This window comes from Falco peregrinus, chromosome 8, assembly GCF_023634155.1.
Source record: "Falco peregrinus isolate bFalPer1 chromosome 8, bFalPer1.pri, whole genome shotgun sequence".
Taxonomy (NCBI): domain Eukaryota; kingdom Metazoa; phylum Chordata; class Aves; order Falconiformes; family Falconidae; genus Falco; species Falco peregrinus.
This window is the reverse complement of record NC_073728.1, coordinates 39,337,611-39,350,571: the sequence shown is the minus strand read 5'-3', so window position 1 is coordinate 39,350,571 and position 12,961 is coordinate 39,337,611. Positions and strand designations below refer to the sequence as shown.

Sequence of the window (12,961 nt, the reverse complement as noted above, 5' to 3'; positions counted from 1 at the left end):
TCTTAAAATTCTAGTCATAGATGCCTGAGTCTTTTATGTCCCTGGCCAGTCACCTACTCATCCTTCTGGTGCAAGAGGACATTTCTACACCTCACATTTCCAGCAGCTGCTCCCAAAGCTTGCAGGAGTAAGGCTAAGCTTTTCTCCCTGCTGCTGTCCCCTGGCTGAAGGGCAAGAGCTGCTCATGAGTTGCCTGATTAGAAAGAAAGGTCTTGATTCAGGAAATATTTTCAACAGTCTTTCTTCTGCCTTCAGTTAAGGGCTTCTGTGCTTCTGCACATTCCTGAAGGAAAAATTAAATGCCCACCTGACACTGGGCTGTAGGTCTCCCACAGGTTCTCTGAGGTTTCCCAGAGATTTGTTGTCTAGTCCTTCCATTCTGGGGACTATTATTTTCTTTTCACTAACTTTTACCTTTATTTTTCTTCTTTTTCTTAGTAAAAAGCTTTAAGAGCTCTTAAAGTAGTCTGTTTTTCTACTGTGTGAGAAAATGGTTCTTCTGAGCCTAGATTTAATATGTAAGCCTGCCTGAAACTGCTGATATGACTCATAGTTTAGTAAGCAAAAAATCACATATGTTTGCTACATCTTTCCTTCACTAACTTAAAAAAAAAAAAAAGAAAAAAAGAAAAAAAGAAAAGTTTGCAGAAATCCCCTGTTTAGTATTACTAGATGCCATACTTAAACTTTATTTTCTGATTTTCCCTCAGAATTCTGGGTGCTGCTGCTGGACTTGTCATCACCTTGTCATCGTGTCCTGGTGTGTGGGCTACCGTGGGCTTCTGTCTAGGATGATTTCTTTTTCTTTTCTTTTTCTTTTTTTCCTTTTCCTTTTCCTTATTCCCTTTTCATTTTCCTTTTTTTTTTTCCTTTTCATTTTCCTTTTTTTTTCCTTTTCCTTTTTTCTCTTTTTGCTTTTTCTTTTTCTGTTTTTAATCTTTAATAGGTAGTCACATGTGATTTGCCAAAGCCTATGCTTTTCAGAATGTAGCTGCTACATGCTGCAAGGTTTGAGGGGGGGGCGGGTGAGTGTTCCATTTGTCAAGGCTGGATGCTTTTCTTTGTTCATAGAATGAGTGGGGGTTATTTTTCGAGACAACTAAAGCATGAACACCTATGACTTTTGTTAGTTAATATATTAATATTAGTTGGTTCCTCTTAGATGAAAAGTTCCGCTCTTGACAAGGAGATTCTTTCCAGTGAAATTGTTGTAAACAATACTAGTAAGAATGAAGAATTTGGGGAGGGGGGAAGGCAATCAGAACAAAAATAATCATTCTCTCTCTGAAAGGGCAGAAAGCCTGGATGGCGTCTGAAAATGTCTTGCTGTGCTATATACAGTACAGGAAAGATGGAGCACAATAGATGGACTTTCTTGGATTCAAAGGTGAATCAAAAGGAATTGGCTTCTGCCCGGACAAGGCAGCCAGATAGGCCACAGTAACAGATCCACGTGATAAACCAAGAGGCAACTGCAGAGCTCCCCAGACAACTTGCCTGAAGTGCCTGCCAAGGAGGCAGATGCTGCTGCTGGAAGAATATCTTCCACAGTTGGGCATCTGGGTTCAGTGCTTTCCACGTAAGGGAGAGGGATGGTAGTGTCAGGCTGGCCTCTGTCTTCCCGTTTAATTATTTCAACATCCATTTTATACTTTTGTAAATAACACGCGTTATCCTGCCTTTGTGCAGGAAAATAAGCAGCAAGGAGAGGGGTTTTGTCTGTAATACATCCCTTCACAGGGGTGTCTACACGGATGGGTAACGGCAGGCTGAGCTTGGCTGCCCTGCGCTCCAGCCTGGTCAGATGTGAGACAGCTCGGGTCTGGGAGTTGCAGAGCTGCCTTGCGGTGGCACGGAGCTCTACCTAATAAGCAGAGCAGGCTGAGATTCATTAATTTAACATTAATAAGCACAGCTTATTAGCTCAGGCACAGCGCTGTATAATGCAGGCACATGGCTTCTGGAGCAGAGCTGCGTCCGCCCTCGCCAGCTCAGAGCGTGGAGCAGAGGACCCAGCCGGGGTGCTCCTCTCCCCTGCTGCATTTTGCATTTAGGGAGGAAAGAGTCTTTTGTGGTCACTGGAGATGCTTTTATGCAAACAAAAGAAACCATCCACTTTTTAGATTGTATTGCTGGTTTATGCCAAGTCTTTAAGTCATTTATACTCCTTGTGCCTCAGTTTCCTGACGGGTGTGAAAGAGCTGCCTGTAGATGCTGCTGTGAAAGCAGGTTAGGTACTGATCATAAAATACTGTGGGATCCTTAAAGGCTGAAATGCTCCTTCTGCCTCACTTGAATTATAGTTCTGCGAGTAAATTACTGGGTACAAATAATGATTTATCAGATAAGCATTGGTTGTGCAGAGAGCCAATATGAGGTTTCTGCATCATTTGATGTCCTGCGTATGCCTGCAAAACAGGACCAGAAAGGTATATTGGTTTCATCTGGTACCCACAATTAGCTCACTCGGTTTGGCAGTAAAATTTGCTTGTGGATAAACAACAGAAAAGAGTGGAGTCCTGGGGAACTGGGACGCTGTTTTCACAAACGTATGGGACAGCAGTATACGTGATATATGTAGCAAGCAGCTATTCTCTAAACATGTTCAAATAGAACAGGTGGTTTTCTGTAGCCCTTTATTTGGGAAAATCCCTACTCAGGTTGGGGTTTGTTGTTTTTTCTGTGTGTAGAATATAATTGTTTGATCTGCTTATCTTCAGGAAGAAGTATGAATAACCTAACAGTAGCTGTGCTCAATTATTGTCAGTATGAGTCCTAGTAAAATATTTTTTTATGGTATTGACTGACAAGAGCTATGTGATATGTCTGTTTGGCCCCATATTTTGTGTCTTCTGCTTATGAGTAGAATAAATTTCATGCAAAGATGAACAGGGGACATTGCTGGGTTGGTTTTTTTCCCATCAAATGCAAAAAAAAATTAAAAGAACAGGTACTGCAACCTCAAGCTTTGCTTTTAATCCCCCTCCTGTGGGCTTCACACACTGTACTGTGACTTCTTGCAACTTCAGAGGTCTCGGTTTAAGAAAGATATATGGCACTGGTGTTAATCCCTGCTGCCAGGCCTTTCTCGCAGATTCTCTCATCAGCTGCTTCGTCTGGGTTTCTAAAGGAGGACCCTTCTGCAGTGCGTTTCACATTGTTATTTGTGCTTGATCTGAACCTACTCTTGCAGACTGGATCACTGCAGAACAAAACCATCGTGCAGCCTCACTGCTGTCAGTGATTTAGGATAAGCACAGCCTGCTGGGCAAAGGTTGGATTCTCGTGCTGAGCTCCTCCATGTCACTGAGATGTATGCTCTCACGTGCTGTACAAAGTCACAGGCTTACACAGTCCCATGGCCCAGGTCTGCATAGCCTTGTTCCTGTTGTATTTGTCTGACAGAGGGGAAAGAAAGGTGTAGGAGAAAGGGGAATGACACAGAAACAGCATAACTGTGGTCCTTCAGCTTCTCCCCACTAGAAACCCCTTGAAGCCCAGTTCAATATTGTGCAAGAACAGCCAGCTCCACCAGCAAATACAGAAATTGCAGTAATATACCTCAAATCAAACCAGTTTTCTTATTCTTTTTTCAACTAATTGGAAACTTTAGAAGCTGCTCTGATTTACGCTGAGAAAACATTGTGATTGAAGAGGATGCTGCAATGTGCAAGTCAGTAGTGAGGTTGGCACATCATGCACATTGGCACCCCTCTTCTGAAAAGTATTTCTAAAAGTGATATAATTCCGTGTTTTGTAACCTCTGCAAACCAGTCTTATTTCCTAGGTTGATTTAAACAAACACACATTGCCTGCATTTACTTAATATAAACATAATGTCATCACTAAAAACGTATTTATGCTTCCTTAGTCTCATTTATGCAGCCATGAGGCCATGCAGACTGGCCCCTGTCTTTTGTGTTGACAAGTTCAAGAGAACATACTAGGTTTTATCTGTTTCTTTTTTTGTTTTCAGTATCTAGTCTACTGCTGCTTCTGTATCAATGGAACAAAGCTTATGGAATCCCCCTGTCCTTCCCTGAGGATGGGTTTGTGTGGCAGAGAAGGCTGACCTTCAGAGAGACTCAGACAATTGCTCCCATAATGCTCAGATCCCCAAATGGTTCAAATATCCCATCTTCCTGCCTTCCATCCTGCCGTGCCACTACATTGTGCCAGCATAGCTTCTAGCTTCACCAAGCCTTCTGCAGGGATACCCAGGTAAGAGCATGTGCTTATGTAGGTAGTACTGTATCTATAGAGTTGTCCTCCAGCCCAGTATTGCGTACCAATGCTTTCCAAAGTATTGGTATTTTATTGTCTGTATGTTAGCGTGAGTTTTTTTCCTTTTCATTTTCTTTTCTCCAACAACCCACCAGTCTTGGTCCAGTTTTGCCAGTTATTCTACACATACACAGCAGGAAACAATTCCTGTCCCAAACAGATTATGTTCTAAAAAGCCAAGGCAGACAAAGGAAGTATTATCATCATTTTGTAAACAAGGAACCAAGGCACAGAGAGATTAAGTGATTTACCCAAGGTCACCTAGAACATCCAGTCAAAGCCGAGAACTGAACCCACGTCTCCTGAGTCTCAATCAAGTGATTTAACTATGAGATCAAAGACTTATTGTGTATACCTGATATCTCTCCCCTAAGACATGGTAGCAAAACTTTTTTCAAGTTAGGATCAATGCCGCATATGGTGCAGTAAATTTTGAATATGGCATATCTGTGCTGACAGCATGTACCCACTTCTTGCACTCAGGTTCTTCCCGGGAAATAATTTCCCCTTATTATTCTTCCATTGACAGTAATAAATTATCATCCTTCTCTAGATAACCTGCTGAAGGAGAGAACGTGTGCACATAGCACATCAGATGAATACACAGAAAACTCTTTTTCTGCAAGGCCAAACTCAGTCATTTTATGGACTGCTTAAAATCCTTCCATGCTTAATGAAATGGGGAAATTCCTACAACTATATGGACTTCATTTTGCAGTTTCAGCTGGAAGCTGCAAAACAAGATAAAGGATCTTCATCTCTTACACATACAGGCCAGGAGAATGCAGCAGAAATTATCAGTATAAATGCATCATTCATTATAAGCTCAGAGTAGTCTTTTATTCGGAGTCTTTATTACTCACTCACTGGGGTCATTCTATCATTCCTAGGATGAAATACTCCTCTGTGCACAGGGCCTCCGTGGGGCCCTCGATCTTGCTTAGTCCATTCAGTGTTAAGGGTAGTCCGGCTGAAAATTGACCGTGCCAAATGGCACTGGTTAGTCCCAGCAGCAGGACAGGGATGAAGGAACAGGACCCTGCCCTTCCTGTGCCCCTGTCTTGAGGTCTGGCACTTCTTGTCAAACAGCTGCAACTTGGTTCTGAGCACATGGTCTATGGGTATTTGTACTGTCAATGTCATGGAACATGAGAAGAAAACCCAAGGTACAAATGACATCCTGGGCTGACTTTTAGGGCTGCCATCTCTTGCAAACAGAACTCAATGAGTTCCAAAAGCACAGAGGAACGATAAGGTCGGGCCTCAGAGTGTCATTTTTCTGCCTCTGCTCTCCTAACATTGCTGAGATACCACAAGGATGCACTTCAAAATCACTCCTCAGTGTTTCTTAGATGTTCTGTGTTGTCACAAACTTCCTTGTGAGGTACGAGAGCTCCTAACGTATTTTCTTCGGTGAGGTTATTTCTACCATTATGTGCCTCAGCATATCACAAGATCAGTAAAGAAGATCGAAAAGCAGGGATCTCAGCGGTGAAAACGTGGTGGTCCAAGTGTCTGTTGCTGGAGAAATATACCTGTAGCATAGTAACCCTGACGTGTTTGAGTGCATCAAAGGAAACAGAACTGTTTTGCTTTCTAGTAGAGAAAAACTTTTGGCTTTTGCTTAGACATACTGATTTCTTGAGCCAGGATAGGGTATACATAGATATCATAAATCATGCTTAGTTTTGCCAAGGAACATAATTATCTTTGATATTTTGGATGACATTTCCAATAGGATTAGGACACCACACACTGAGTCCTTTAAAGTATTGATCTGTTAGTACCACAGTTCTACTTACTTCTTTAGATGTTCAAAAAGGATTTTCATCGTGTCATAGTTTGGTCTAGGGAGCTTTTCTACCAGGCTCCTTATGGATTTGATGCGAGTGGCGTTGTCCTGGATTTCTAAGGGGGTGAAAAAAAAAGAGAAAATAACCCCTGGAGTGCCATGTTAGGACATCCCTTTGCCCAGTACTGTATCTGGTACCTTAACAAGGAGAGCCATCATTAATATATGGTTAAAACCAGAACATATCATACCTTCTGTTACCTTAATAGAGAGCAAGTGTAATTTACAAGAATTTAAAATTCTCTCTTAATCTTCAGTAAGCATTTCCTGGTTCACAGAATTATATTCTTATGATTTTCATTTATTTTATTAGACTTTTAGACCATCATCCTAAGCTAAAGTATCTCCCAGTAGTAAGGGACCCACGTCTTAAATGGACTCCCACTTTGGAATTACATTTGTCCAATGATGCAGCTTCGGTGATGGATGCATTTCCCAGGTAGTCCTTGTCCCTTTTTTTGTCATCATAATTAAATCAGCTGTATTTATGGATCTGTATCCTTAACGTTACATCCCACTATGTTTGGAAATGTAAAATGATTTGCTGTTCTTTTTAGTCGTGTTTTCTGGTGATCAGTTATTTCAAGAAACTACTTCACGGTAGCTGCTTTCTAATACCTGCAGCATCTCAAAACTGCAATTTCTGCAAGAAAAAAATTGTAGTTCAAACATGATTAGTAATAAAAAATGCAGTACTAAGGGCTTTAATCTATCTTTTGAGGTGATAAGAACTTTGCTATCTTTTTTGTTAAGATATACCTTCCTGTTTTAGCACCATTCATATTTTCTTAAGAAAGGTTTGACTGTTATTTTCATCGATTTGTATAAGATGTTGCAACTAAGGCAAAGTCATGTGCAATTGTGCTTTCATTTAGGAACAGATTAGATAAGGTGCCAGTGGGTCTGAAGTAGGGAAAACATCTTGCATGTTACATGCCCTAGATAACCTGAGAATACTTTTCTGATCTTATAATCTATGATTTAATTATCACCTATCATTCTTTGTATATGTTTCTTTTTAATATTCATATTACCCTGTCACCCAGAGATCTCAATCAGGATTGAATCCCAGTTGCAGTAGGTGCTGCATAAGCATACATGGTGATTAGTGTCTCGATTCAAATATTTCATCAAAAAAAAGTTTCAACCAAAAATTTCCTGTGACTGAGCTGAATTTTAAAATTAAAATTACTAGCATAATATTCCTTCCTCAGCATGTATTCCTAATTCCTGATTAATACTTCATACACACAGATATGGATGTATAGACCTTTATTGTTTATAATGTGAGCATCTAATTAGATATGAAAGACAAGAGCTCAGTGTAGTCAATGCATAGGTATTATTTTCCAGTAAAAAATGCCAAACTTTTATATGGATTTATTCTATAGGAAGCTATGCAATTGACAACAGTGATAATGAAGTTAAACAGAAATGAAGAACACGCTTTCTGTGTATTTTACTCTTGTTTTAATTTGACCTCTGAGCAGCACAAACTCCCCCAGTCTTGCAACCCAGACATCCCTTGGTGTTTTCTGCCCCAAGCCATTAGTACTGTTCATTTTTGCTCTATGGATAATCTGTCTGGTGGAAATTTGGCTGAAGCTACAAATGAAAATGATATGAAATTTGAAGAAGTGAATTGATTGTTGGAAGGGGGTACAAATCCTGTGGGCTTTTTATTTCTGCTGCTTGGTGTGCGTACACAGAATCACAGGCTTGCTTGGGTTGGGGAAGACCTTTAAGATCATTGAGTCCAACCATGAGCCCAACACTGCCACGTCCACCCCTAAACTATGTCCCCAAGCAACACATCTACATGTCTTTTAAATACCTCCAGGAATGGTGATTACACCACTTCCCTGGGCAGCCTGTTCCAGGGCTTGACAACTCTTTCAGTGAAGAAATTTTTCCCAGTCTCCAACCTAAACCTCCCCTGGTGCAACTTGAGGCCGTTCCCTCTTGTCCTGTCACTTGGGAGAAGAGACCGACCCCATCTCGCTACAACCTCATGTCAGGTAGTTGTAGAGAACAATAAGGTGTCCTCTTGAGCCCCCTCCTCCCTAGGCCAACACCCCCAGCCCCTTCCCCAGCCCCCTGCCCCACTTTGGGTACACTAAGACATGCTGTGACCTTACTAGATCAGTCGCATTTAGATTGAGGCTGCCCTGGCTGTGCTGCAACTTCTTGAAAAGAGCTTCTCAACTAGTTTATTTCCCAATTCTATTTTCTCCTGATAATTCCATGGACTTCTGTGGAACTGAAACAGTGAGGTAGGGAAAGACTCAGTGGAAGGAAAGGCTCACTGTTTGTCCTTGGAGAATATTTGCAAGGAACTGCCATACAGTAAAGCTTTATCGTGCTCTCTTGAAGGAAGTGTCTCTGCTCTGTGTTGATTAACACAGATAATCAGCTTGGTAACCACCTTCCCCACAGAAACAGCCTTACAGAGGCTACACTTCCTTATCAGGTGCATTTGTAAAAGAAACAAACTAAAAATTGTGCTAGTAATTTACAAATAAATTATTTATTGAGAGAATGGCGAGGGTAGAAAGCTTTGTTTTAGGGCTTACAGTACCAAAGTCATCAGTACTGGTGTGCAGGAGAGGAGATATTTGGGCAGGCACTAAAGCACAAAGAATGCAGAAATTGTGCATAAAATTATTCTGTGAATCGGTCTGTTTGTTAATTGTTAGTCTATTGTAAAAGAAGAAAAAACAGGCAACATGTGGTAACTTTAGTCAGCATTTCTGAACTGGGAATGATAAACACCTCTGCCTGGCTCTGGCATTTATCAGTACTGAGATATTATTACCACATAGAGTCACAGCATGGTTACTGTTATCATCAAAAAAAAAGAGCCAGCTAATCTTAATGGTTTGTAAAGCCGTTACCTGCACTGGTCTGACATTTATCATGATCATTTTACCACATGAGTCCTACATTGCAAAGGTATTTTATCTGGAAGGGACATCACTATGAATTATTATTTGCAGCTAGGTAGAAAATTGTATGTTGTAGATACCTTTTCTCATTATAAATCACAGTCACATTTCACCATTTCCCACACAAAGCTGCTGAGCCCAGGCTTTTTGCCGTAACACTTAGTCTCGCTCCCTTTTATAGTTCCATGAAAATATTGGGTACTCTTTCATTAAAATGGTTGATATTGGTGAAGTTTTTTAAATGCTATATACACGCTTGATTTTTCTCTAGTATAAAAGAATTTGTTTTTCCACTTGAGAAACTGAAGAGGATAAACTGTTCATTTTTTTTATTAAAGCTTACTCTCGCCTCAGTTTTTGTGGCTGGGCTTGTCTTTACTCTTGACCTTGTTGATGGAATATTTAACAGATCAGATGCAAGATCTTATGTTTCATTTGCAATACCTATGTATTTGCTTTATTTCTGTAAAGCCTTGAGTTCCACTTTCCTAGAAATTTTCCCCTTTCAGTAAGTAGTAAGATTTTTGAAAATTTTTTTTGGAGGTTTTTTCTTTTTACCATGCTCAAACAGAGGGAGGAAATCCTTAAACAAGGGTTTGTACAAATAGTTGTGGAGAAGGTACCCCCGGTCCTTGTGCTATGTTCTGAACAGGGTGCAACGGAAGGAAAACACTCTGAACAGCTGTTAAATTCTCCAGCTAAGCCTAGATAATGAAGCAGACCTGTTTTGATAAAACGAAACAATATTATTTTTCATTATACTCTTTTCCTTGCAAGTATTGGTGAAAATCTGGGGAAAAGATGCCCATTTTGTAAAGGTAGACTCCCTTTCTCTGTGAAGATTTCTGAAGGAAAAGCGTTGTCATAATCACATATATCAAATAAAGACTGAAAGCATGGTTAATCCCTTTTGTGGTGGGTTTTTTTTGGTTTTTTTTTTTGTTTTGTTTTTTTTGTTAAAATACAGAAGACGTAGGTGATAATTTCAGCAGGATACTCTGAAGCAAATTGCAGATGGTTTTCCATGGAATATTTTCATAGAACATATATATAGAATTTGGGTTATGCTTTTAAAAATAGCACTGGCTCCCTTTAACGGAGCAAAACTGTGGAGGTGCTCTCTTGTTTATATTTAAATGAAGAATGCATTGAAAAAAACCCCTACTTAATATTATATAAGCTCTTTTGTAAATGAGCTTTGGATAAACATTTGAGCACAGAGGAAAACATGATGTGTCTGTAACATTAACAGTGGCTGGGTAGAAATGAATGAAGAAAGTAACCTTTAGCATTCTTGTCCATAAAGAATACTTAAGCAAATCCCACCGAATCTTTCTTTTAATCATTAATTTTAAATGGACGTAGATGTTTACAACAAGCCACTTTGTTTCAGAACAGGAAGTCCAGGGTTTATCTCCAATAACTCACGTTTGCTAGGAAGGGATGTATGTCTCTAACCTGACATGCATTCATTATTTTGTAAGGTACTGGAGTCTGACCTGTGACCCTCCTCAGACCTGCTGCATTATTCATGTCCGACTGACTGTGTAGTTTTACTATAGCGCCCATTTCCCTTTACCAGGCATTTCAGTGGCTTGTGCATGTTTAATGTTAAATGGCATTTATGGCTCACGTTAATGCCTAATTTTATCACGAGCCACGGTTTCTTTTTATGATCTCGAGCCTCACAGCTGAACTGCTGGAAAAAACAGTGATTTATGGTTCTGCATAAAATATCAAGCTATTGATCTGCCACCTAATCTGTTTTGTTGTTGTTTTTTAGGCATGGTTTCCTCTGATTTTCTTACACAGCTCTTCTCACCTTGTTTTGTTTCTTTTTGAATTAGATTTCTGCTGTGGTTAAAACGTCACACACTGTTGCTACAGCAAAATCTGCCTGCCAAGAGTTTTTCCAACAATTTGTGACTGATTCAGCTGCCGAGAGAAAGACAGGTCTTGTCTGGGGCTTTTTTGGTTTGTTTATTTCATTTCTTTCATTTTTTTTGTTGTTTTGTTTTAATCGGAGCTGAGTGGTGGAGGTGGATTTTCGAGTGCTAATGAAATTGTGAGACTTATGGCGCTGGCTACAGCCAGCCGTAGTGTGGGCAGACGCTCTGTGAGCTTCCCCACTGTGCTGCTGTGCAAGCATCCCCGCTGTTATGTTTGCTATAGTTTTAATGTCTGTGAAAAATTCCTGATGCAACTAAATTATGTTCTGCCCTCTTGTTTGTATAAATAAACACCCGACTTAGCCAATTCATCTTGCTCTTGCCCATTTTAGAAGCTTGCCGTGTCACACAATGCTTAACCCCAGTCCTTGATAGCTTTGGTGTTATCAGGGAATGAAAACTTGCTTAAAAGAGAGTGCTCTGTTGGCTTGATTTTTTTTTTTTTTTCCCCAGAGATGTCAACTGCCCCAAACTCTCCTTTCATTTGGTAAGTCTTCATATTCTGGAAGTCATGCTGGCTGAAATACACAGACTTTTATGTACAAATATATAGATAAATTGTGTCACTTCTAATGTCAGGATATTTTAATGTTACTGTATACAGCATGAAAGTCCCAATTTTAATCACTTGCAGTACACTGTGGCAATCATCTCGTGCAGATACATTGTAAAATATTTTCTTGTTTTAAGAAAAAATCTATAAGAAGTGTTCAAACTAACTAATGTTTGCTATAAGGAAAATAACCAATTTGTGATCTGAATTGATTTTACTTTTTATTCATGCCTCAGAAATAGATGTTGCAAAAGAAAATGAGAATTGTGTGAAACCTCTCTATATGGGCAATTGATAGATCATCCTATGTGATATAAAGTGGCTTTTGTAATGAATATTCATACAACTTTTGTGATCCATTAGCAAGACCAAGACAATGAGTTCACAACTCGGTCCCATTTAACAAAAATATATGTGGAATTAATAGGAAAAAACAGCACTTAGAAAAGTTAAACTTTAATGTATCAAACTCCAGGTGCCAGAGTTTGAGGGAAATAACCAATAATAGCCATTTTTTACATATTTGATGGGACTGATTATGCAATGTGCAACTCTAAATGGCTTATAGCACATTGTAGCATGGTTCCATCCCATTGGCTACAGTAGGGTGCAGGCAGATGGATGACAGTGACAAGGAGAGAAGTGCTTTTGCTTAGCCGTGCGTTAAGATGCCATCCAGAAGCTCTGTGCACTGCAGACACTTCATTAGGATGCCAGGATAATGGTAAACTACCACTCAGAGTGACACCCCATTTCCTGCTTACTGAGCTCTCCAACCTCGGCAGATGTCAACAATCTCACAGTGCTACAGAGCAGACCTAACTTTCCAGGCACTTTGACTCCAATTTTTTTCCCTTAACAGTGCCATACATTACATGCAATATGTAACAGCAAGTACCAAACAGAAAACAAAATTTGCTGCCCTAATTATAACAAAGCAGCATCTGACTTAGGTACTGCATGCCCAGCGTACATACAACCAGTTAGGCAGCATAAAAAAGGAATGATCTTTTGTCAGTCAATTTGGGGGGTTAATTAGACTTAGGATTTTGATAGCTAATGATAGTCTGGTCCCGACTGAAATGATTGTACTTCACTGCTAACTTCTACCAAGCATCAGAAAAATATGCTGAGCTCTTTCCTGGTATTTCATACACTGCTACAGCTTTGTGCGGGGTTTTCTGCACAGAAAGAGCAGACTTGAGCATCTGGACGGTGTGATATTTTCTCTGCAAATGCACAACTCGAGGCCGTAACGCACCTCCCCAACAGCAGTTAAAGCCAGCAGAGAGACGACGCTACGATGCTTGACCTGCACTCCTTTCCAGAAGCAGACAAATAGTTGCTCACACTTTCAAAAATTGTCTTCAGATACAGA

At 40.1% G+C, this 12,961-nt stretch overlaps 1 protein-coding gene and 1 long non-coding RNA gene across 7 annotated transcripts in view; one reads left to right on the top strand and one right to left on the bottom strand.

Moving 5' to 3' along the window:
- The window catches only part of ARHGAP15 (Rho GTPase activating protein 15), a 332,924-nt gene that overhangs the window by 18,199 nt on the left and 301,764 nt on the right, over positions 1-12,961 (bottom strand). For 3 of the 4 annotated variants that reach the window (XM_055812995.1, XM_005242359.4, XM_055812994.1), the window contains one exon: positions 6,087-6,192. The exons of the other annotated variant lie outside the window; for it this stretch is intronic. In XM_055812995.1, coding sequence (XP_055668970.1) covers positions 6,087-6,192 — 106 coding nt within the window. The remainder of the gene's footprint in view (positions 1-6,086; positions 6,193-12,961) is intronic. 4 annotated transcript variants of the gene reach the window in all.
- LOC114013556 (uncharacterized) overlaps positions 1-12,961 on the top strand; it is a 135,227-nt gene that overhangs the window by 108,835 nt on the left and 13,431 nt on the right. Inside the window, exons 2-3 of one of the 3 annotated variants that reach the window (XR_008748579.1) lie at positions 3,977-4,221; positions 10,929-12,961. The exon at positions 10,929-12,961 is cut by the window's right edge and continues 15 nt beyond it. This is a non-coding gene — a long non-coding RNA (uncharacterized LOC114013556). Of the gene's footprint in view, positions 1-286; positions 4,222-8,222 lie in introns of those variants that run through there. The other 2 variants (XR_008748580.1, XR_003556600.2) reach the window with 2 other exon arrangements.